This window comes from Eucalyptus grandis, chromosome 4, assembly GCF_016545825.1.
Source record: "Eucalyptus grandis isolate ANBG69807.140 chromosome 4, ASM1654582v1, whole genome shotgun sequence".
Lineage (NCBI taxonomy): Eukaryota > Viridiplantae > Streptophyta > Magnoliopsida > Myrtales > Myrtaceae > Eucalyptus > Eucalyptus grandis.
In genome coordinates this window covers 9,443,559-9,466,464 of record NC_052615.1, presented here as the reverse complement: position 1 = coordinate 9,466,464, position 22,906 = coordinate 9,443,559, and the positions used below count along the sequence as shown (strand labels likewise).

Below are 22,906 nucleotides of genomic sequence, written 5' to 3'. Positions count from 1 at the left end.
TGTATGTCCCGATCCAATCCAAACCCTTTTATTTTAATTTTTTTTCTGCAGTATCAATATGAGCTGTACATTCCTGGTACAAAAGGACAGACAAGCACCATAGGGATTATGATGATTTGGTAGAAAACAGAGCAACACCGGGTAAGAAACTTTACAAAAAAGCACATTCTAGTAAACTTTCATTGCACGCACTATTTTCCTAAAATCACTTCAGCAACGAGCCGCCTTTACAACGAGCAACGACAATCTTTAGGATCATCCAGAAACCACCGAGGCGTAGAAAGACAGGTTTCCTCAGCCCAAAAAGGTTTTGCTAATTCCAATGAAGTGTCCTTCCAACCGACCCTCCCTAAAGCCACAAGTAGCACTGCCCAAGTTCTTAAAACCCTCAAATTTCCGTTTTTGTCGCTTTCTCGAATCAACCCTCTTTATATTCAAGCCTGCGTCGCCTAGTCACACCATGTCTTCGCACTTTTGTACCATGAAAAAAGGACAGAAGAAGTCACAAGACACCCTCGAAACGCAAGCCATGGTCCGCCTCTACCACACCCCGGACTTCCTCCCGAACCAGTGCGGCTCGCTTCTGACCCAGACCATCGACGCACCGCTCCCGCTTGTCTGGTCCCTCGTCCGCCAGTTCGCTAACCCGCAGGCCTACAAGCAGTTCGTCAAGAGCTGCTACATGGTGGCAGGCGATGGCAGCACACCTGGGAGTATCCGTGAGGTCACTGTCATCTCGGGCCTGCCAGCCCACCGTAGCCGGGAGAGGCTCGAACTGCTCAACGACGAGTTGCACGTAATGGTGTTCAGCATCATTGGGGGCGACCACCGGCTCGTGAACTACCGGTCCACCACAACATTGCAAGAGGACGATCTCGATGGAGCTGGGCCCAGCGACAACAGGACGACCGTCATAGAGTCGTACGTGGTGGATGTGCCTCAAGATAGCAACAAAGAGGACACAAACTTGTTCGCGGAGACGATAATCCGGTGCAATCTTAGGTCTTTGGCCAAGGTCTCGGAGAAAATGGCTTGTGCTCTTAAGGCTTGACTATAGCTATAGAGAGGGCTTCGACTAGTGTCTGATGTTTGAGTTTGTTTTGGACTATTCAGGATGCACTTACTATATAGTTTTATGAGCTAGGAGTTATGAACAATTAATCTAGTGAATGGAAATTTTGTTTATATAAAATTTCTTGTCATGGAACTAAAGCTTCAAAAAGTAGCGTCTATTAGGAAATTAATAAATCGAATTTCGAAATTAGGAATTTATTTAGTTCCAAGTGAACATATTGATTTTAAAAACTCATGATCATTTAAGAAATGAATGGCAATTGTGCGTACAGAACTCTTATTGTTAGGCGGTTTGTGTAGACTATGGAGATAGAGATGATATCTATGGAGGGCGGGGCCACAAGAGCATGGACTTGGGCCAGTCCTGGGCTTTGGGAAAACTTTCGGGCCCATTTGTTGTGACAGGCCCAACTTTGGGCCCGCGAGGTATGCCAAGTCTGATACCAAGGGCAAAATACTTGTGAGGACCTGGGTCTTTGGACCATGTGAAATATCATACACCCATATCTGTGGGACCCGCGTGAGACTAGCAAGTCAACGGCTGTGTGGGCCGGGTTGGACTGACGGCCTGAGAATATGCCCAAATGATGCGTCGCATGCTGCCAACCCCATCAAACAAATCTAGGAGAAAGTTCATCATAAGCGACATAATCCTTTATAATTCAACTGTGTTTTGGACCTAAGCAAGTCATTAAAAACTCTATTTAGATTATAGCTCTGATATCAGGGTACTTTGGATGTAAAACTACAAGAGAGTACTGCTAGGTACAGGACAAGAAAAACATATTGTATCAATTGGGGGTGCAGAGTGTGCGGACACCAAAACATCAATATAAGTAACGTGTCTGTGGAGGGTACCATACCTATAAATCAAATAAACAAGCTGCAGAGGCTCCTACTAGAGTTTTAACTCTTACACCTTGAAACCAACAATCAATGGGCCGTAAGAGACCCCTATGAATCCCAAACAAAAGTTTATGTTTGTAGTCATTTCAATAACATACGTTTTCTTTTTTTTTTTTTTTTTTTTTTTTTATCTTGAAATTTTTCATAACCAAATCCAAGAGAGTTTATAATGACAAATTTTGCCACTTTTGGATCCAAGTGCCTTGTGAATTTTCATGAATTTATTGTGATTTATCTAAAATTGTCACACTTGTAGATAGTACTTTAATTTATAGATCATAATCTACTAGTGATCATCATAAATTAAATGCACTTATAATTAGTAATTTGCCTTCATGGATGATAATTTAACTATAAATTTTGTCACATGAATAATACAGGAGAATTACCAAAAAAAAATCTTAAACCTATTATAATTGTATCAATTCAGTTCTAAACTCTTTTTTGTCAATTCATTCCTAAACATTTTGCTTTTGGGCCAAATTTGGCCAACGACCACATTTTCCTAAAAATAATAACTTATTTCTTTTTCTTTTTGCTTTGTTGTTCCTCTTCTTCCTTCTTTTGGTTTTTACCCTGTCGGCCATTAGGCGAAGCCTAGGGGCTACAAGCAAAGAAGGCCTCGCCAACCACAAGCGAGATCTACTTCAGCCATGGTCGACAAGGCCATGGCAAGGCTGGCCTCCCCTAGATTTGGACAAGGCGAGGCTAGGGTTGGACCCTCGCTGGCCAATATGGGAAAAGAAGCAAAAGAAGGAAAAAGAATAAAAATAAAAAGGAAAAAATAGAAATAGAAAAGGGAAAATAAAAAAATTAATAATGAATTTGAATAAAATAAAATATTTTTAAACTTTATCCACGTCAACGTCAACCAGCCAAAGTTGATTGAATGAATTGAATTGGCATAATTGCAAAAGATTTTTTTTTTTTTTTGGTAAAGGGTAAGAAATAATTGCAAAAGATTTAGAATTAAATTAGTAAAAAAATTTAGAACTAAGTTAGCATAATTGTAATGGATTTAGTTTTTTTTTTTGGCAATTTTCCCTAAGATTTTGTAGGAACATTATATGTCATTTTAAAAGTTTAAACTACTAGATTAGTGCCTTGCTTACTATCTAAATTCTTTAACAATACTCTTATTGTTCTATTCAGTGTTAAAATTCCAAAATCCTTTCCTTTTGATTGAATTGTCACACCATGTGCTTCTGCCCATGATGCGACCATCGCGTGAAATGTCCAATCTTCTTGACGGGGTCTTCTCGCCACACGGATTTCATTCACTAAATGATAAATATCTTTGTGTAAAGCTCACTGCGCAGGTTTCTGGCCAAAACTCATGGACACGTTCGCCCCATTAGGCCCGACCCCAGCTTAGGATTTCGGATGGATTGCTATGGTCTAAAATCGATGCCAATTCAAGGTAAGAGAGGGTCCCAAGTTGGAATATCCACATCTTCCATTCGTTTCCTCATATAAAATCATCTCACACGTCTTGAAAATCGAAGCATGATTAAACTTAATATAAGGAAAAGCAATTATTGTTTTCCAAATTTTGTGAACATAATTTTATTGCGCCCTATTATCCAACCTAACGGTAAAGGGAGCAAGACTAGTGGATGATAAAGCTTCTAGTTCCGACTTGATTTAATTATATTTTTATATGATCAAAAAAATTATTTTTTAATACTTGTCCCTTTGCCCCCACGAGACCACCAATTTCGCACGACCCGACAAAAAAATATAATTGTATAAAGTAAAGGACTTATAAAATATATAGATAGCTAGATAAATATTTAGCCACGTCGCCTGACAATATCCTAGTCCAGTAGTGGCCGACTATTCCCGCAAGTTAAACCGCCATCAAATATTTTTCTAGGTGGAATGCTACCTGCTCAGCAAAATTAAAAATTAAAAAAAATATATTCCCATAAATAACACGGAAATCATAAAAATATTTGGATACTTGAAGTATAATTTATTTATTAAAAGCAAGACTCGATGTTTGTCTTCTTTGCTTTTGATGGCATCGATGGTAGACCGAGAATTTGACGTTAAGGGATAAAAAGAATAGATTCTAACTAAAATATAATTATTCGTTATAAAAATCCTTTCCCTTTAATTTCAAAATATATATATGGTGGAGGCTAGTCATACGAAATGCTCACAAATGCTGATTATAAATCTTGCGTCAATTTAATTCCGGAAGTCATGAGTCTGCCATGTAGAGCCGACAATATTTTGAAAATAATAAATTTTTGTATTCAAATCCTGATAAACGGTATACATGCCTAGTAGTCTTATATTGATAGCTCATCCGGCTTCTTTATGTGGTGCGATGATATCATGGCATCTTTTAAGCTCAGGGGTCCTTTTGCACACACACAAAAAAAAAAAAAAAAAAATTCTCCTGTACTACCACATTAAGGGCAGGCTAATTACCTTCCCCAATTTTATGTCCAATTTAATTTTATCCCTAATATTTTTTTGTCTAAAAAAAGTCTAAATTTTCACTCTAATTCCAAATCTGTCCACAAGTTCAAAAATCATCATTGATTTTTTCAAGATGATCAACATCGGGTGGCTATTATTGTTCCATTAAAAAAGCAAGGTGTTGATGAAGACGCGTGTTTTGAAATGAACCTCTAACTGGCCTTGATGTTGATACTTTTAAAGAAACTAATGGTGATTTTTTAATTCATGAGCAAATTTGGGAAGTTCAAGGAAGAACTAAAATTGGATAAAAAGTTGAGGTTTTTTAAGGAATTAGACCTGTTAAATGATGGGCAAGGGCACAAAAAATCTTAACCTCATGAGACACTATTCCAAATGGGGCACATATTCTTTGCAAACAACCTTGGGAGCATTAAGCAGGGTGTGAGCCGGCATAGAGAAGGTATTAGCTCTGTCTGGCCCTATGAATTCGCCTTGTTTGTGTATTATATATTAACATTTTTATTTTTTTATTTAAGAGATAAACATGTGAAAATGACATAGAAAAACAGACTTGAACAATTTTTTCTCTTAAAGGCCTTGCTTTTTCCATATGGGAGGTGCAAGTTTGGAAAGCTCTATGAACAAGCAATGGAATAAGTTCCTTTTCCCATATTTTCCATCTTCTGAATTGTCGACATATCTGAATTGTCGCACGTCTTTTTTGTAAAAGTTAGAGCATCTTTGACTCTATAAAATCATTCCATGAGGCCTTTCTGTTTTAGCACACACCCATTACTATGAGGCCAATTTGTATATATATATATATAAACAAAATATAATAATAAGGCACTTTCTATTATTAAAGTAGTATTATAATTACTATTTTATAATAATCGGCACCGTCCCTCCAAGGAAGCATCTGTTCCCCTCTCGCCGCGGGCCCATTCCTAATGATGTTCAAACTTTAAAATATGAAATATTTAATAAATAAATTCGAAAAAAAAAGGGCATCGGGCTTAAGAGAATAGACAATGCAAAGAAAGCCGTAAATGATTTGGTCATACACCAATCAATTATATACCTACTTCAATTATAATTACGAAGAAAATTAGACATTTTTTGAGGCTCCATTTATTTCACAAAAAATGAATTATTTAGAAAATGTTTTTCCTAAAAATGATCGCGTGAATAATTAAATAATAAAAATATTTTCACTATCGACAACGATTTATATTTTAATATTTTCATGAATTATTTAAAAAATTATTTCATTTGATTTTATAAACGATATAAATAATCATTTCAAAAAAATAATTGCAAAATCATTTATCTCTCACGAAATATCATAGAATTTAACACTTCTCCATAAATCTAGACCATCCAATCCACTCAAACCCCATTTAAAGATTTTGGCAGAAAAGCTAGAACCCTTAAAAACTTCCAACGCTATTCCAAAGTTTTTTCAAGATTAAAGAAATTTAAATGACTTCAACATTTATGCTCCTCTCTCTCTCTCTTCCTTTATCTTCTTCTTTTTTTTTTTTTTTTTTCTTTTTTTCTGGTTGGAGTTTTAGTCTCTATCGCCCCTGCTTGATTGAGGGAGGTTTCTTTCTGTTTCCATCGATGAAGATCTTCCCCCAATGCCAATCTCGTGTTTTCTTACTTGGCCAGCTGACTGGGGCCCATACTTATTATTATTTTGGACCAGCTGTAAAATTGGGTGCCCCAACTAATGTTCTTTGAAAAGAGTCCCCACCATTGAAATTGCGGGGAGCATCTGTTCCTTACTGACTAAGTAAAAATTCCACTGTTAGCAATAAATGCTGGACAGAACATGACATACTAGTCAAATTCATAGCCACAGCAATCATATCATCTCTTTGCTCATAATTTTTCAGATAAGATCACTTCCTTATTTTGGAAATAAATGGTGACCTATGATTTTATGATCTAATCCACCTTCAATTTATTGAACACTCGGGCGACGTGGCATGGCTTTGTATCTTGTGAATTACCCTCATGCAACAACTGATAGGGCAAAAGCCTCATCGGTGTGAACCAAAACGTGTGAGTGAAAAAAGCTTGAGGAATTTGTACAAGATGTATTAAATTACAAAGAAACGAATCTGTGACCTATGACTCCAATGAAATGTTGAAGCTGAGCATGTCATTTTCTTTTTATATAGTTTAAGCTACTACTCAACAATGAAAAAAATACTCAATAAATAAATGAAGACCATTTTAAGCTGTAAAGATATAGTCATTTCACATATGACATGGAGAAAATTTTATGTAACGATCTTTTGACTTACTTTCTCAAATGATGAGTCACTGGGTAGAGTTACCATATACATGAATAGACACCTTTTTCTCTATGTACATTACAATACACTCAAAAAAGTGATTTCGAAAGACACATTTTTGCTTTGCACATATTAATAACTTATGAATTAGTGGGAACAAATCCTACAACATCACATGCGGCTCATTTCCAAAGCTTTATCTTGATTAGATTAGACACTAAAAATTGATCAAGAATACCATTTAATCAAAAAAAAAATTGCAAAATGATCCGATCTAACAAAACAGTTTTGACCGTTAGGTCAACCTCTTCCGAGATGCTGAATAGTAGACAGACCACCAACTAACATTTCTTGGGACAAGCAAGAAACTGACTCAGCCACATCTCCATTTGTATGTCCCACTTGAATTTTCTCGGAAAAAAAAATTTATCCATAGTCCAGCACGAACATAACTACTGAAATGCCCCCAAAAATCCCAGAAATTCAACAGTCCAAAATGTCATTTTGGTCTCTTCCATATGCAGAGCTCATGCTCTCTTGGATTTTAAATTTTTTGGCCGGTGAAAATAAATGCTGGAATGCATGAAGCTTGACTGGTAGGCGGGAAGATGGCAGTGCAGATGATTTCCTCCAACCTTATAAAGTAAAACTTTGCAGATGCAATGGACCAAACACTCAGCAGCCATGGGATCCAATCACCTAATCCTGGTGTTCTTGATCTGGGCATCCGTCTTGTACCTATCTTCGACTTCCAATCTTCCCAGCAAGTACTCAATCGTCGGCGGGGAGAACCCGGAGAGCTCGCTGCTCTCAGAGAGCCGGGTGCTCGAGCTGTTCCGGCGATGGAAGGAGAAGCACAACAAGGTGTACAAGCACGCGGCCGAGGCCGAGAAGAGGCTGGAGAACTTCAAGAGGAACCTGAGGTACGTGATCGAGAAGAGCTCGAACCTCAAGTCTCCGACGACTCCTCGGGTCGGGCTGAACAAGTTCGCGGACCTGAGCAACGAGGAGTTCAGGGAGATTTATCTGTCCAAGGTGAAGAAGCCGGCGAGCAAGAAGTGGAACAGCAAGAACATTAGCTTGAAGGGAAAGATGAAGACCTGTGACGCTCCTTCTTCCCTGGATTGGAGGAACTATGGGATCGTCACTGGTGTCAAGGATCAAGGAGAGTGTGGTAAGTCTAGCAAAAGCTTTTTCAACAGTATAATGTTCCAGTCACTCTTTTGATGATGTCAAATCTTTTTCAATGTCAAATCATTACAAAAAAGTTAAATGATCCGGCATATGCACTTTTATCTTTCGTCAGTAACTGTGGGGACCAAGGTAGATCATCCTTTTTCATACTAATGTAAGATTTAGGTGGAAAAGATTAGCTGAACTTAAAAGCTGCACATTCTAGGTTCAAGTGGGCATCGGACAAATGAGATACATCTAAGCATCTTGCAGATGTTTTTACTCCATGTGTGGTTGATCGTCGTCCCTAATGTGATCGAAATTACTTAGATTATGCTGGATAGAGATGAAATATGTCGTCAATGGATAGAGAAACTGGCCTGGCTGCACTGAAATCGAGTGCAAGATTTCTGATATGCAAGCTCAGGCAGGTTTTGATGTTTTGATGCAAATCTAAGCAAAATATGCTAGCAGTTCTAGTATTTTTCAAGACAATCCATGTTTTTCATCTTAACTAATTTGGTTTGTTCATGCGGAAAAGCAAACCAGAGTGTATAGAGCCCGGCAGGTGATTGAAAAAAACCATAGACATGCTGCGTGACTAAAGATTCCTCACAAAATCTGTGGCTTTGGTCAAATGATTTTCGCAGGAAGTTGCTGGGCATTCTCTTCCACAGGAGCCATGGAAGGAATAAACGCCCTGGTGAATGGAGACCTCATAAGCCTCTCGGAGCAAGAGCTCGTATCCTGCGACACCACCAACGATGGGTGTGACGGAGGTTACATGGACTACGCGTTTGAGTGGGTCATCAACAACGGCGGCATCGACTCCGAAGCTGACTACCCTTACACTAGTACTGACGGCGAGACTGGCACTTGCACTTACTCAAAGGTCCGCGTCCTTTTCCTTACATTGAGGAACGTTGAAGGGCATAGCGAATTTGCAATCACTTGAAATTTCCTACCATCACGCTATAATTTTATACTGAAATTCTCTCAAAAGACATGGTTCTGATATAATTGATCTGTCCCATTAGTAACTTGACGCTCCTTTTATGCATCTTATCCTAACTTATCTGATTCTTGTTTGTGATCAGGAGGAGAACAAAGCGGTGAGCATTGATGGTTATGAAGATGTGGCTGAATCAGACAGTGCTCTTCTCTGTGCTGTTGTTCAACAGCCAATTAGTGTGGGCATGGATGGATCAGCAATAGATTTCCAACTGTACACAGGGGTATGTCTCATATGATTTCTTATCGTATCTTGTGACTCATGCATGATTTGTTCTTTAGTAACTCCTTGATATAATCTCTGAAACAGGGGATATATGATGGTAGCTGCTCAAGTGATCCTGATGACATTGACCACGCAGTTTTGATAGTCGGGTACGGCTCCGAAAACGGCGAAGACTACTGGATAGTGAAAAACTCGTGGGGCACCGATTGGGGAATCGATGGGTACTTCTATATCCTGAGGAACAGTGACTTAGAGTATGGTGTTTGCGCGATAAATGCGATGGCCTCTTATCCCACCAAGGAGTCTTCCCCCTCGCCATCTCCGACCAGCCCGCCGTCCCCGCCTTCGCCAGCAACACCACCTCCCCCACCCCCACCTGTGACGCCACCACCGCCTCCTCCTCCTCCTCCCTCACCCTCGCCGAGTGAATGCGGAGACTTCTCTTATTGCCCCACCGATGAAACATGCTGCTGCATTTTCGAGTTCTTCGATTACTGCTTGATCTACGGTTGCTGTGAGTATGAGAATGCAGTTTGCTGCACCGGGACTGAGTACTGTTGCCCGAGTGATTATCCCATCTGCGATATCGATGAAGGACTCTGTCTCAAGGTATGGAAGTCTATCCATCCTCGTGCTCTTTAATCTTTGGCAATGAAAAATAGATGGAACTAGAGAAAAGCAAAGTGTCCGGTAGATATTTGCACAAGAGTCATGAATAATCTAAGGTAATGAATAGATAGCTTACAATAAATTGAGGTAACTATCCTCATCTTTCAGCTACATCGTTCTGACAATCAACTTTACCATGTCTGCGAGTTTTTCAAGTACCTGCATAGCATCAACTGAACTTTAACTGGAAGAAGATTAATTTTCTGTAGCAAGCAACTCAAATCTGCCCGACACTTTCATCATGGAAACATTGCAAACCATACAAAACTAACCGAGTGTAATCATATCCTAGAGCGATATTCCAAGATAATTAGAATTCGGGTAGCTAATCTCACATCTTGGTTATTGCAGAACGCAGGAGATTACCTGGGAGTAGCAGCAAAGAAGAGAAAGATGGCGAAGCACAAGTTCCCCTGGACCAAGAAAGAAGAGACCCAGAAGACGTACCATCCTCTACAGTGGAAGCGGAACCAATTGGCCACCGCGATGCGCTGAAAGCCCGTGAATCGAAGTCAGGTCGTATTTCCTAGAGCTTGAAGATTGTTCTCAGTGTTGGTGTTTCATTTTTCGCCCTAGGCGGGCATTCTTTTGTTCTGGTCTTGGACACACTTTTTCATAGGTTCCACGTCTGCACCAAAGCACACTCCCAGAAGAAAGAAAGCAAAACAAATGGAAGAGGAAAATCGTTTTTTTCCCCTCTCTGAATGATGTATCTGAAACAATTTGTTCTCTGATAATAGATCGTGCTTGATTGGTGGCGTCTTCAAGAATAATGATCCGAGTTTCCAATGTAAACATTCCAAAGGATCCATTAATGCAATTCTTATACCGTACTTTGCAACAAGGAATGTTTCAAACTTCTTGGCGCCAAGAAACTTCATACTTTGGATTTCTTATCGAGTTACAAACGTCAAATTTTTTTAGGGAGCACTTCATAGTACAAGTTAGAGCTTCATTTGGATACCTTTATGGCATGTTATCCGCAACTGTCCGGTCACGAGGATCATTCGGAGGCCTAATCGGATCCTGATGTCAAAGCTCGTTTTGTCTTCCTCACTCTTCATTCCACTGGATTTCCGCCTGGAATCGATTCTGTACAATTCCAGTGTATGGTTGGTGTAATACATCAGAGATTGTGGAGAGCATCGGAATCACATCGATGCAAACCGTGTCGCTTCCAATATCCCATTGCCGCTCTTCGATAGACATTGTGCCCGTAGTTTCAGGGCAGAGGCGGGCAACACCACCAGGAGACTCTGTCCTGGAAGCGTCTTCCCCGGTGCGATTAAGATTTAACATGGATGCCACCTTTTGCAAGGACAAATTGCGTCGATATCAACCGTGAAAACCATATTATAAATCACTTGACTGTCTCACGTACATGTTACGTAAATTATATGTTATAAATACATATAATGCACATGTATTATAAACTATTATAGTTGACAATTCAAGTTCACTAAATTTAATATCTAATTGAGGCGCTTTCTCCAAAAAAAAACAAATCATTTATTATAAGATGAGGTCTTTTTAAATGCAAACAAAGTTTAAAGTCAAAAGGTAAACGGAAAAGTCATCCCAAACCAAATTTCATAAAGTTAGCTGAAGATACGTATCAAGATATTAATGAGAAAATGCAATTTCTCGTACTCGTAGATGCTTAAATTCTTTTTTATCCAAAGATGTTCATGAATAAAATCATTGCGATAAAATCCTTAATAAAAAAGTTATACAAACTATACGTTAATGTAATGATTCCCACATATACGTTAATTGCTTAGCCTTTACCAGCTTCATGGGCAAAGAAGAGCATTCATGAGATTACAATCTCGTCTCCACTCTCCTTCTCCTTAAATCAACAAATTAAACTAGATGTACATAGATATTATTTTCTTACTGATTTGAAAAAAAAGAATTTAAAAAAAAAAAAGCCTCATTGGGAGACTAAAGTTGGGCCCAATGATTTTTTGGCCCAGATGATTTGATCAGAAGTGGCTTTTCTTTTCAGGGCCAATCAAATTGTCGAAATCTTTCAACCCTACGTCCTATTCCAGCAAAGGCCGTCAGAAGCTTTTAACCCACCCACTTCAGCCATTCATTTTGTAATTGCACTGAGAAAGTGCACCTGTCAGAACTTTTACAGCGTGGTCGTCATTTAATTATGCTAAATGAAGAGACATCAACGTGATCTATGTACACAGATCCTGCAGCAAATGAACAGACTTTGCCATATGATATGATGAAAATGTGGCAAAGAACGACAAGGAACGTTAGACAAGGAAACAAGAGAAATTGTATGCGTGTAATTGCTGATGAATAACTGAGTTTCTGACTTGATCCCATCTATGATGAGTCCAGGGAGTTTTTGAGGGCTAAGTAAAGAGCACATCTGCCATATAAAGGCCTTCTTGAAGTAGAAAATCTTGCTAATCAAAGTTTAAAGTGGACCATTGGGAGGCTTTCTATGGAGCGATAAACCTGTAGCAAGAAGAAGATCAATGCACCAAGTGTCAAGAAAAGTCAGATATTCCAAAGAGCAAAAAAAAAAAAAAAAGATTCAAGAATTCACCATAGCACTAGTAGATGAGATGGAGCTTTTAGATACCCCTATTCAAGTGGTAAGAGAAGGAAAGGAATGGGCTATGATGGTTAGTCTAATAAACCACCGAAGACGATATGAGGGTTTTGAGCTAAAACTGTCAAGAGTTGGACAATCCTTTAACGGTCCAAAAGCCAAGAGCCTTAGTGGCTCAGGAAAGGCCCACTTTAGTATTACTAATGGAAACAAAGAATAAGGAGTCGCTGGTGGAAAGGGTAAGAAAATAGCTTAGGGCGCGTTTGTTTGCGTTTCTGTTTAAAAATTGTTCCAGAAACAGAAATAGAAAAAAGTGTTTGTTCTCAGGAACAATTTCTGAACAAAAAAAACGCGTTTGGAATCTGTATAAAATTCATGTTTCTGGAATAGAAAAAGAAGAGAAAACACGTTTGGAATCGTAAAAAATTTCTTTTCGGAATAAAAAAAGAACAGTAAACACGTTTGGTAATGTACAAAATTTCTATTCCAATTTTTTTTTTTTTCAATTGTTTTTTTTTTTTTAATAAAATGTGAACTTGGTATTGAATTATCATTCTCATGAAATGCTCATCAATTTAATTTTGTTCATATTAAGTGAAAACAAACATTCTAAACTTGATCATATTTGCTTAGTCGGAAGAAATTTTTTTAAGTTCGTACCAAAATTTTCCCATTTATTTTTTTTAAAAATAAAGTGTAAACTTGACTTTGAATTCTCATTATCATAGAATGTTCATCAAGTTAATTTTGTTCATGGTGAGTAAAGTCAAACATTCTGAACATGGTTATAAGTGCATACTTTGAAGAAAATTTTATAAATAAACTTTGTTCCAAATTTTTCTCACGTGCCTTTTTTTCAATAAAGTGTAAACTTGACTTTGAATTCTCATTATCATAGAATGTTCATCAAGTTAATTTTGTTCATGGTGAGTAAAGTCAAACATTTTGAACATGGTTATAAGTGTATACTTTGAAGAAAATTTTATAAATAAATTTTGTTCCAAATTTTTCTCACGTGCCTTTTTTTCAATAAAGTGTAAACTTGACTTTGAATTCTCATTATCATAAAATGTTCATCAATTTAATTTTGTTCATGGTGAGTAAAGTCAAACATTCTGAACATGGTTATAAGTGCATACTTTGAAGAAAATTTTATAAATAAACTTTGTTCCAAATTTTTCTCACGTGCCTTTTTTTTCAATAAAGTGTAAACTTGGTATTGCATTATCACTCTAATGAAATGCTCATCAATTTAATTTTGTTCATGGTTGGTGAAGACAAACATTTTGAATATGGTCATGTGCATACTTGGAACAAAATTTCGTAAGTAAAAATCCCACAATAAGAGCTACCTAAAAGAAGAATACTTCATAGATCTCTACGTAGACCCTTTCATACATAACATCACAATAATGAAGTAATATAGTTCATTGTTCAACTTCATCACATTGGATTTGATAAGTGAATACTTAAAAACAAAATTACAAAAGTCGGAAACACAAAGTCATGAAATTTCAGGCATATTATGATCCTCGCCATTTTATTTGCAATCCTTGTCCTAAGCATGTTTATTCCAGGCGCATCATGCAATGTATCATCTGCAACCTCCAATTCTGCAGGTCCGCATACATATTCCGGATCTCCATATAGGGAAAAGTTTCTATCCATCGCATCTTGATCACGAATGTAATTGTGGAGAGCACAACAAGCAATTACAACAAGTGCTTGCTTCCGAATTGTAAATGGAGGCATCTGTCTCAAAATGGTGAATCGATTCTTTAATACCCCAAATGATCTCTCAATTACATTTCTCAGTGAAGAGTGCTTTTTGTTGAACAATTCTCTTGCTGTCCTTGGTCGTCCCCCATTCCCTCTATACTCGCTTAGATGATACCGATCGCCTCTAAATGGAGTTAAAAATCCTGGAAGTGCTGCATAACCTGAATCTACCACGTAATATTTCCCTGTAACATGATATATATAAAATTTGTTGTGATATTGAACCATAATATATAATCATAAAATTGTCTTTATAAACAAAGTAAATACCAGGTGGTGGTCGGGAAATTGCAGTTGTGGATTTTCGAGTCTTTGCTGAAAGCACTCGACAATCGTTGCAGATCCTTCCCATCCAGCATACACGAAAGTAAATTTCATATCAAAAGAGCAAATACACAGCACATTCTGGGTTGTTCTCCCACTCTTACCTCTAAATGGAATCTGCTGAGACACAGGAACGGTAGCATCTATATGGGTGCCATCCATAGCACCTACGCAGCCCTGTTAATATATTAACAATCTAATATCATATAAGATTATCAACTACATGTATTTCACGGTATAAAATCAATATAAAAATCATACCTTGAAGTAGCGTTTATGACTAGGATCAATAAGAATTTCTTGTGGAATGACGTCAAAGGACGGTGGTTTGATTATCTCCTTTGAAAGTTTGATCATTGCTTTCAACACTTTATTGAAATACTTGCTGATCGTTTCTCCTGAATGTTGGAATCTCTCACATAAATCTCTATTTGAGTTATTGTGAGTAACCACACTTAAAAATATCCCAACTTGTTCATCTATTTCAACAAATCGACTATCTTTCAACCAACCCCTTACCCTCATTAAGTCACATAAATTCAGAAAAACATGTCTCTCCATCCTAAATGCTTCATATATCCTATCTGAATGTCTATGAACAATCTCCCTTATCCATTCTCCTCCTGATAATTGACTATCCCTAATAGGTTCTCTCGTATGGAGGGATGTCTCCATCGTAGCTAAGCAGAGCCACGCTACCAATATGTTAATGTCATCACCCGAGAATTGTTCAACTGGTTGTACTTGCTCATTAGACACACTATTTGATCCCCCTTCCATAGTACCTATACAATCACAAAAATAACCAAAACATCAATATAGATTTTGAAAACACATCCTAATAACAATTAATAACATAAGTCATAAAATCTCAATAAGATATGCCATTACATATAAGTACAAGAGTCTCAACACTAATCATATTTGAATAAACTAGAGATTAATAGATAATATACGTTATACAATCTAATGAAACTCCATGCAATTCATAATATATTTCCAAATATCTACTAAAGAAATTGAAGAAGGCCAATCCTCCTTGCAGGTATGCATGTAATGAAAGCCTCCCTCCATTCACGATTGACGCATGCTCGTTCCACTGCTTTATTGTAAACATCTTGCTCTAGCTCGGGCATATTGTTTAGAATTTGGACCGCAGTAGATACGGAGAAAGGGTCAACAGGTGGTTGTGAAGTCCCTGAGCTTGCAGAGCCATCACCAGATGGAGTTGATGACCTAACTTTTAGAAAATCTTGTATGGCTCTACAAGTTTCAGCAAAATTGGATTGGTTGCTCTTTCTTCTCCGCCTACTATTTGGAGTTCTATCCAATTTGTGCTTCCCACGAGCTGAAGTTCCAGTATCGTCTGTTGTAAAAAGTCTGTCATCACTATGGTATCCAATGAAATCATTTGCATTGCTACCATCATAGTCACCACCTGCATTGACACCATCTGCATCGCCACCACTATTGTCACCACGTACATTGTCATCACCATTGTCATCATCATCCGACAGATTGTCTTCTTGAGCACATCCTACGGCATAATTCCCAGTAGCATATGTACCACCAAAAATAATACAAAGCTCAGGATACTGAGGAAGTCCATTCTTCCTGAATTTTGCCCACTCGACATTATCCTACAATTTTTACAATAATGACATTTCAGCAATATAATCATACATTTTATAAATGACATCTGTAATGATATCAAAATGACCACAAAAGTTAAGAAATACCTTGATATGAGATTCCCATACACTTGGATCGTCGACAATAACTTTTTTGTTGACATTATCCCAACCAAATCCGGACTGAGAAATGAGTTTGTGAAAACTGCCATACTGTTTTTTCAATTTATTTACCTTGTTCCTCAGCTGAACCATGGTAAATTGGAATCCTGTCTGTCTACTGAGTTCAGACTGTACATTCCTCCACCCCACTTTGTTGAAAGTGGAAGAGGTGCGGTTTCCCTTTTTGACATCATCCACCAATAAACCGATAAGTATATTGGTTACAGACTCCGTCCACTTTGCATTGTATGGGTGTCTCTCGGATGCCATTGAATCTTCGACAGGTTGAGCATCACATGAGTTATGAATTAAATCATTAACATAAAACCGTAAGAACTACACGCCATATACAAAATTAGCATGGTAACCTATATGGATCCGTATACCTATCCTATTTTGTGAATGGTCCAACTAAATTATAAGATCTCTAAGATTAAGACAATGAAAAAAAAAAGCCGAGAGGCCAACTTTAGCGTGCGGATGATTGTTTCCAAATTCAGCAAATTGCGATTTATGTGGCAGGGACTGGCAAATTCCGGACAAAGCAAGGGAAAAAGAATATGTCTTCGTGGATTGGCACCGGCAATCCGGAACTTTGGATGGATCCACCGAAGTTCTCAAAGCATCAGCGTTCACCTGAGAATGAATCAACCAATTGAGGATGTACCTTAAGTAAAGAAAAATTCAAGACAATAAGCAATAAGCCACCAACGAAACAGCACCCTCCATTCTCTGCAAATCCATAACTTAAAGAGAAAAAATCGAAGCATTATAGCCATAAGATACCAAGGATCTCGCATAATGTATAATCCCCAACATTCCTACAAAAAAAAGTCGAACAACGTTGTTCTTATAGATTCACAAAGAATGTACTAAATGAACTACACGTCATATGCGGTTGCATATGAAAAATGACATGGTAGGGCACAAAGTTTTCACTAAGCAGTTGTCGCGACCTACCCAAAGGGGGGAGGGGAGGAGAAGAAACACAGAAAACACCAGCACAAAACAGAGCGAGGGAGAGAATCGAGCCACTCTCTTCTCACGTGCCTTTTTTTTTTCTGTTCTTTTCTTTTCTTTTACTTTTATTTTTCTCCTCCCCTTTAGTCTACCCCTCTACACGTTCTCTTCTTTGGGCGTCATCTTCTTCCTTTTGTCTTTCTCACTTTTAACACCCATTTTTCCCTTTTTCTTCCTCGACTTCCGATTGGATCAAAATGTGGCTGAGCCGCAAGGGTTCATAGAGACACACAGAAAATACTAATATTAGACCAAATCCAAGCAATATAGGACAAAACGCAAATTGAGAAGCTTTAACACAAAGGCAGAAAAATAAATAACAATAACTTCGACATTGATTCACATCACTTTGATATATTCAGCCACAAATCCATAGATCTACATGATGTCATAGAGATTGAGATTAAAGAAACAATAATGTATAGAACTATGAGAGTGATAAAAGGCTATTTTGTCATGCCCGATGTTGTCAATTGACAGTCCACACACAATGAAAAGTGTAGCAGCAGTGAGTAGACGCTCGCTTGGCAACAATAACTTCTATGCTTGCTGTTGCGAGCGCTCGAGCGAGCAGAGCAGGGCTCGCTGCTCTGCTGGCTCTCGCTCGAGCGGAGAAGCAAGCGAGCAGACGCTCGCTACTCTGCTCGCTCGATTCAGGCATTTGCATGATTCTTGCTGACTACTTTGATTGACATTAATAGATCAATAAATGGAGAAAGACTAGGAAAATACCCACTGGAAGATATTGGCCTAGATAGGGCGTCGTTTTTTTTGCCACACAACAACAAGATCGCGGGACAAAGATCAACGGAACAGCAACTCCTCATGGTGTCGAGGAACGCCCGCAAAGGCCAGATATTTGCCCCGTTTTGTGCCCTTTCCCCATCACCAGTGCCAGCACCATTGGGCACGGCGGAAGAGCCGCCGATGGTTCCGGTTCCGGCACACGGGCGGCTCGCCGGAGCTCGAGCGAGCGAGCAGCGACGCTCGTTGCTCGTTTGCCGGAGCTCGAGAGCAGCGACGCGCCGCTCCGCTCGCTGAGCTCGAGGGCGAGCGACGCTCGACGCTCCGCTCGCTTCGAGCTGAGCAGCAGCGACGCTCGCTGCTCTGCTCTCTCTCCTAGATCTCGAGCGAGCAGGCGAGCTGCTGTCGCAGATCTGGGGGAGCAACGCTCGCCCAGATCTACGAGACTCGCTCGAGCAAGCGGCTCGCACATCTAGGCAAGCGCTGGCTCGAGCGAGCCCTAACACTCGAGCTCCGACTAGCCATTGCCCAGATCTGCGAGGGGTGGCTCTCACCGAAGTGAAGACAATCAGTGAAGGAGGAGCAGTGACCACGTTTTCCTGGTGAAGGAGCAGCGGCTGTCGAGACAGAGGCCACTGTCGGCGCCGGAGAAGACGATGGACTTCTCTACTCGCAGGAGGAGACGCTCGTTGCAGGTCGCAGGAGGAGAAGCTCGTCGCTCGTCGCTGGTCGCAGGAGGAGAAGCTCGTCGCTCGTCGCTCGTCGCAGGTTGCAGGAGGAGAAGCTCGTCGCGGGGGGAGAGAGGCGGTGTTCGAAGGGAGCAAGAAATAGAAAAGGAACACAATTTTGTTCCTTTTTTGTTTCTCAATTGTGTTTCAGAAATAAGAAACAAGTATTTTGTGTTTCTTGTTTCTGTTTCTTTTTTGTTCCTGGGAACAAAAGAACAAAAAAGGAACAGAAACGCACCCAAACGCGTTTCTGTTCCTTTTTTGTTCCCAGGAACAAAAAAACAGAAATTTCTGTTCCTGGGAACAGAAATAGGGTGCAGCCAAACGCACCCTTAAATTCCCACATTCATATCTAGTACAGCCGAAAGGAATAGCAAGAGTTTTGGTCATCATGTAGCTTGAAGAAGTAGAAATCAAAGTGAATTTTAGCTCAAAAGAAATCATTAATCTAGAGTGCAAAGAACCAAAAAGTGGAACACATATGAGAATCACATTCCTCCACGTGTCCACAAATTTTCAAGAGAGACTAGAAATTTGGCAATAAATACGAAGCTTCCAAGTAACAAACCAACTTCCGTGGATACACATGGGTGACTTTAATGAGATCTTGTATAACTAGGAGAAAGAAGGTATGAGAGAGGCCGACCATCACAGAATAGTGGCTTTTCGGGAATTCACGAACAATTGTTCCTTCATGGACATGGAGAGTAAAGCCTGTGCCTACACATGGACAAACAAGCGGGAAGGCGATGCGCTAATAAGGAAAAGGCTGGATAGTATTATGCACCATGGGATGGAGGGTGACCTTTCCAAATGTGGAAGTGGTGGCACTACCTATTGTGGGATCATATCATAGCCCGCTTATGCTCTATTTATATCCATGTCAAAACAAAAGAAAAAATGAGTTCAAGTTTGAGGTTTACTGGCTAGAAGAATAGGAATGTTGGGGAAATTATAAAAAGCACATAAAAAGCACCATGCTCTATTTTTTTGTTCCCGAGAACGGAAACAAGAAATAAGAAAAACTCCCGGGAACACTTTTTGAAGAAAACAAAGAACAAAAACACAAAACTTATTTCTTTTTTTCTCCTTTTTCTTCTTCTTTTTTCTTTGGCCGGTCGACGGCCTCGGCCATGGCCAGCGACCGGCCGTCAAGGGCCGATGACCTCGCCAAAGCGTCATCGACCCGCAATGAGGCTCAGCCTCACCTTGGCTGGGCGAGCTCGAGCTCACCCAGATCCGACGAGGCCGAGCTCGCCCAGCCCAGGCAAGGCCGAGCCTCACGCGGCCACGGCGAGGCTCGGCCTCCCCAACCGACGCAAGGCCAACCTCGCGCCACTGGGAGATGCCAAGCCTCACCGGGGCCAGGTTAGCTTCCAGTGAGCTCGCCGAACGTCACCCGGCCGGTCGATGGCCACAACGATGGCCGCGACCAAACAAAGAGAAAAAGTAAAAGTAAAAGAAAAAAAGGAAAAATAAAATAAAATATTTAAAAATTAAAAGAAACAAAAAAATTATACAAGTTTATCAAACATGTTTCTATTCTTTTTCTATTCTAGGAACAGAAATTTTATGCAATTACCAAACGCGTTCTTTTGTTAAAAAATTATTCCTCAAAACAGAAATAGATTATTCTATTTCTGTTCTCTGAAACAATTTTTGAACAGAAACGTTACTAAACGCACCATAAGTTTCTTAGGAAAAATTCAAGAAGTGTCAAAGAAATTAGCATCACGGAGTCATGGGAAGTTTTCCAACACATGGCGCCAAATTAAAGGACTAAAAAGGAAACTAATGAAGATAAACAACAGACCAATGGCAACCACTAGCAAAGAAGAAATCCAAGAGATAGTGGAACAATTGGAAAAGTTATGGAAACAAGAGGAAATGTACTAGGAGACGAGATCTCAAATTGAGTGGCAGTAGTGGGGAGACAAAGACACCAAATACTTTCACGCAACAACGATCCAGAGGAGACATCGAAACAAGATAACAATGCTAAAGATAGATGAAGGGAATTGGTCTAGAGAACCCAACATTCTTAAAAACCATATAAGGGAATTATACCAAAACTTATATGAATCAGTAGGACCTTGAAATTTCCATCCTATCCTAGACCAATGCTTGAGCCCAATCGAAGACAAGATAAATGAAAATTTGATGGCCAACATTACAATGGAGGAAGTTAAAGTAGCCGTGTTTCAGCTAGGAGCAACTAAAGCCTCGGGGCTCGACAAATTGAATGGCTAATTCTATCAGCACTTATGGGAAGAAATCAAGGAAGATATACTTTAGCTAGTCCAGAATTCCTTTGACATAAGGATCGTTTACCCAAATTTAAACATGACTCATATAGCTCTAATTCCTGGTTGAGAAGGATATAAGTCAGTTTAGACCTATAAACCTGCAAACCCCATCATACGACCCGATTTCGACCCAAACCTCAAAAAACACATATAATAGTAGATTTTTGATAATAAAAAAATTCCATATATCTTTCATCTAATATCAATATAATTGATTAGAATTAATTAAATGAAGAACAAACGAAATAATCAACCATATTCAAGCTTCAAAATTTTAGATCTAACACCTATGGCTGAAATTCGTTTTTCTCTTGTTTAATCCCAAAAAGCTTACTTTAATGCAACATATATATAACAATACCCATACAACAATTTACAACAAACATCAATCAATTGCATGTGATTTAAAAAAATTAGAACTTTTTCAATGTATAAACCCTAGAAATTTCAAATTCAAAATTCTCTCTCAATTCTCAACGAAACTATACAATTATATATGGTTGGAAAGATCTCGACATGTAGAACAAAAACCCTAAGGTTTCAGGATCAATCGATTAAAAAATCCACATGAAAAACCAATATTCGATTCGAGAGAAATTTTTTTGAATTTGTTCATAAAAAGAAAATAATTTTGGGTTCTACAATCATATATAACTTGTTATATATAACTTGAAATCACGAAGAACTACCACCGTAAATTTTCTAACACGTGCTTCTAAAGCACTTTATTTCAGTAGTGGTTGCCAAAAAGCCATACCATATACACATTTAATGTATCTATTAGCCAAACCCATTTTATACTACCGCTATTGTCCATCCCAACTAGCCTTCATCCACCTCGTCGCTCCCTCCTCTCTTAATTTTTATTTGGACACTAACTTATTGGGATGTTGAGTTTATAATATAAGATAGGCATCATAATTGTATCAACCAATTTGCCGTGATTAATAAACGGATTGTGTTTACATCATTTCTATGTAAACAGAATTCAACTCTTCCAACATGTTTTAACTTTAAATGGGTCATGCTGATTCGATTAATAATCTAACCACGTAGCTTTACCCTAAATGTCAAGTACCCATTTTAATGACTAGTATATATATATATATATGCGGCTTTATTTATTCATTTACGCAATAAGAGAACCCTACCTTCCACGAGAGGGTTGACTCCCAACAGGGAAAAGAGACCAAGACGTGACCGAACGATGGAGTGCATGACTTACACACGGCTGCTGAAGTCAGCTAGTTTGCAGTTTCCTTCCGTACCACAGTCAATCCAACTTCCTCTTTTCCCCATAAAATCACGTATTAATTTATTTCACACCCACGGAAAAAAAAAAAGAAGGAAAAAAACAAAATACAATCTCTTGCCCACCGCAGTAGCATGTTTGGTCTGGTTTTGTAAGCACGATATTCACCCGGTGAGATTAAGGAATGAAACTTAATTTTTCGCAGGACAATACGCATCTAATTTGTTTGTGCATAAATATCTCATGTCTAATTAGTTAATGTTTTAATGATTCATGTATTGTCTAATCCATGAAATTTGAATGGATATAACAATCTCGCAAATTAATTAACTCAATTCGCACTCAATTTAGCATCTCATTACGCAAATGTATCTCAATTTAGCATCCTATCATGTAAATGTATCACGAGAATTTGATTCATTAGATTTAATTTCGCAATCTCTTTGTTTTCTGCCATGATGTGAAAGTTCATTTTCCCAAGTCTGATCCGGTGACTGTGACCTTCCATTAAAGTTTTAGATCGAGTGAAGATGCAATTTCAACCGAATTCAATGATATAATCTTTAAATGAGCAAAATGCCCTAGGAGAG

At 38.8% G+C, this 22,906-nt stretch overlaps 2 protein-coding genes across 2 annotated transcripts; both read left to right on the top strand.

Annotated features, from left to right (window-relative positions):
• The first annotated feature begins 478 nt into the window (after nucleotides 1-478).
• LOC104442609 (abscisic acid receptor PYL11) lies at nucleotides 479-1,149 on the top strand. Its single transcript, XM_010056015.3, has one exon. It carries the CDS (start codon nucleotides 482-484, stop codon nucleotides 1,049-1,051), a length of 570 nt encoding a protein of 189 aa, XP_010054317.3. The 5' UTR covers nucleotides 479-481; the 3' UTR covers nucleotides 1,052-1,149.
• Nucleotides 1,150-7,366: 6,217 nt separating this feature from the next.
• Nucleotides 7,367-10,639, top strand: LOC104440897 (low-temperature-induced cysteine proteinase). Its single transcript, XM_010053886.2, has 5 exons — nucleotides 7,367-7,890; nucleotides 8,540-8,781; nucleotides 8,987-9,124; nucleotides 9,211-9,735; nucleotides 10,147-10,639. Exons 1-5 carry the CDS (start codon nucleotides 7,374-7,376, stop codon nucleotides 10,288-10,290), a joined length of 1,566 nt encoding a protein of 521 aa, XP_010052188.2. The 5' UTR covers nucleotides 7,367-7,373; the 3' UTR covers nucleotides 10,291-10,639.
• The last annotated feature ends 12,267 nt before the right edge of the window (nucleotides 10,640-22,906 follow it).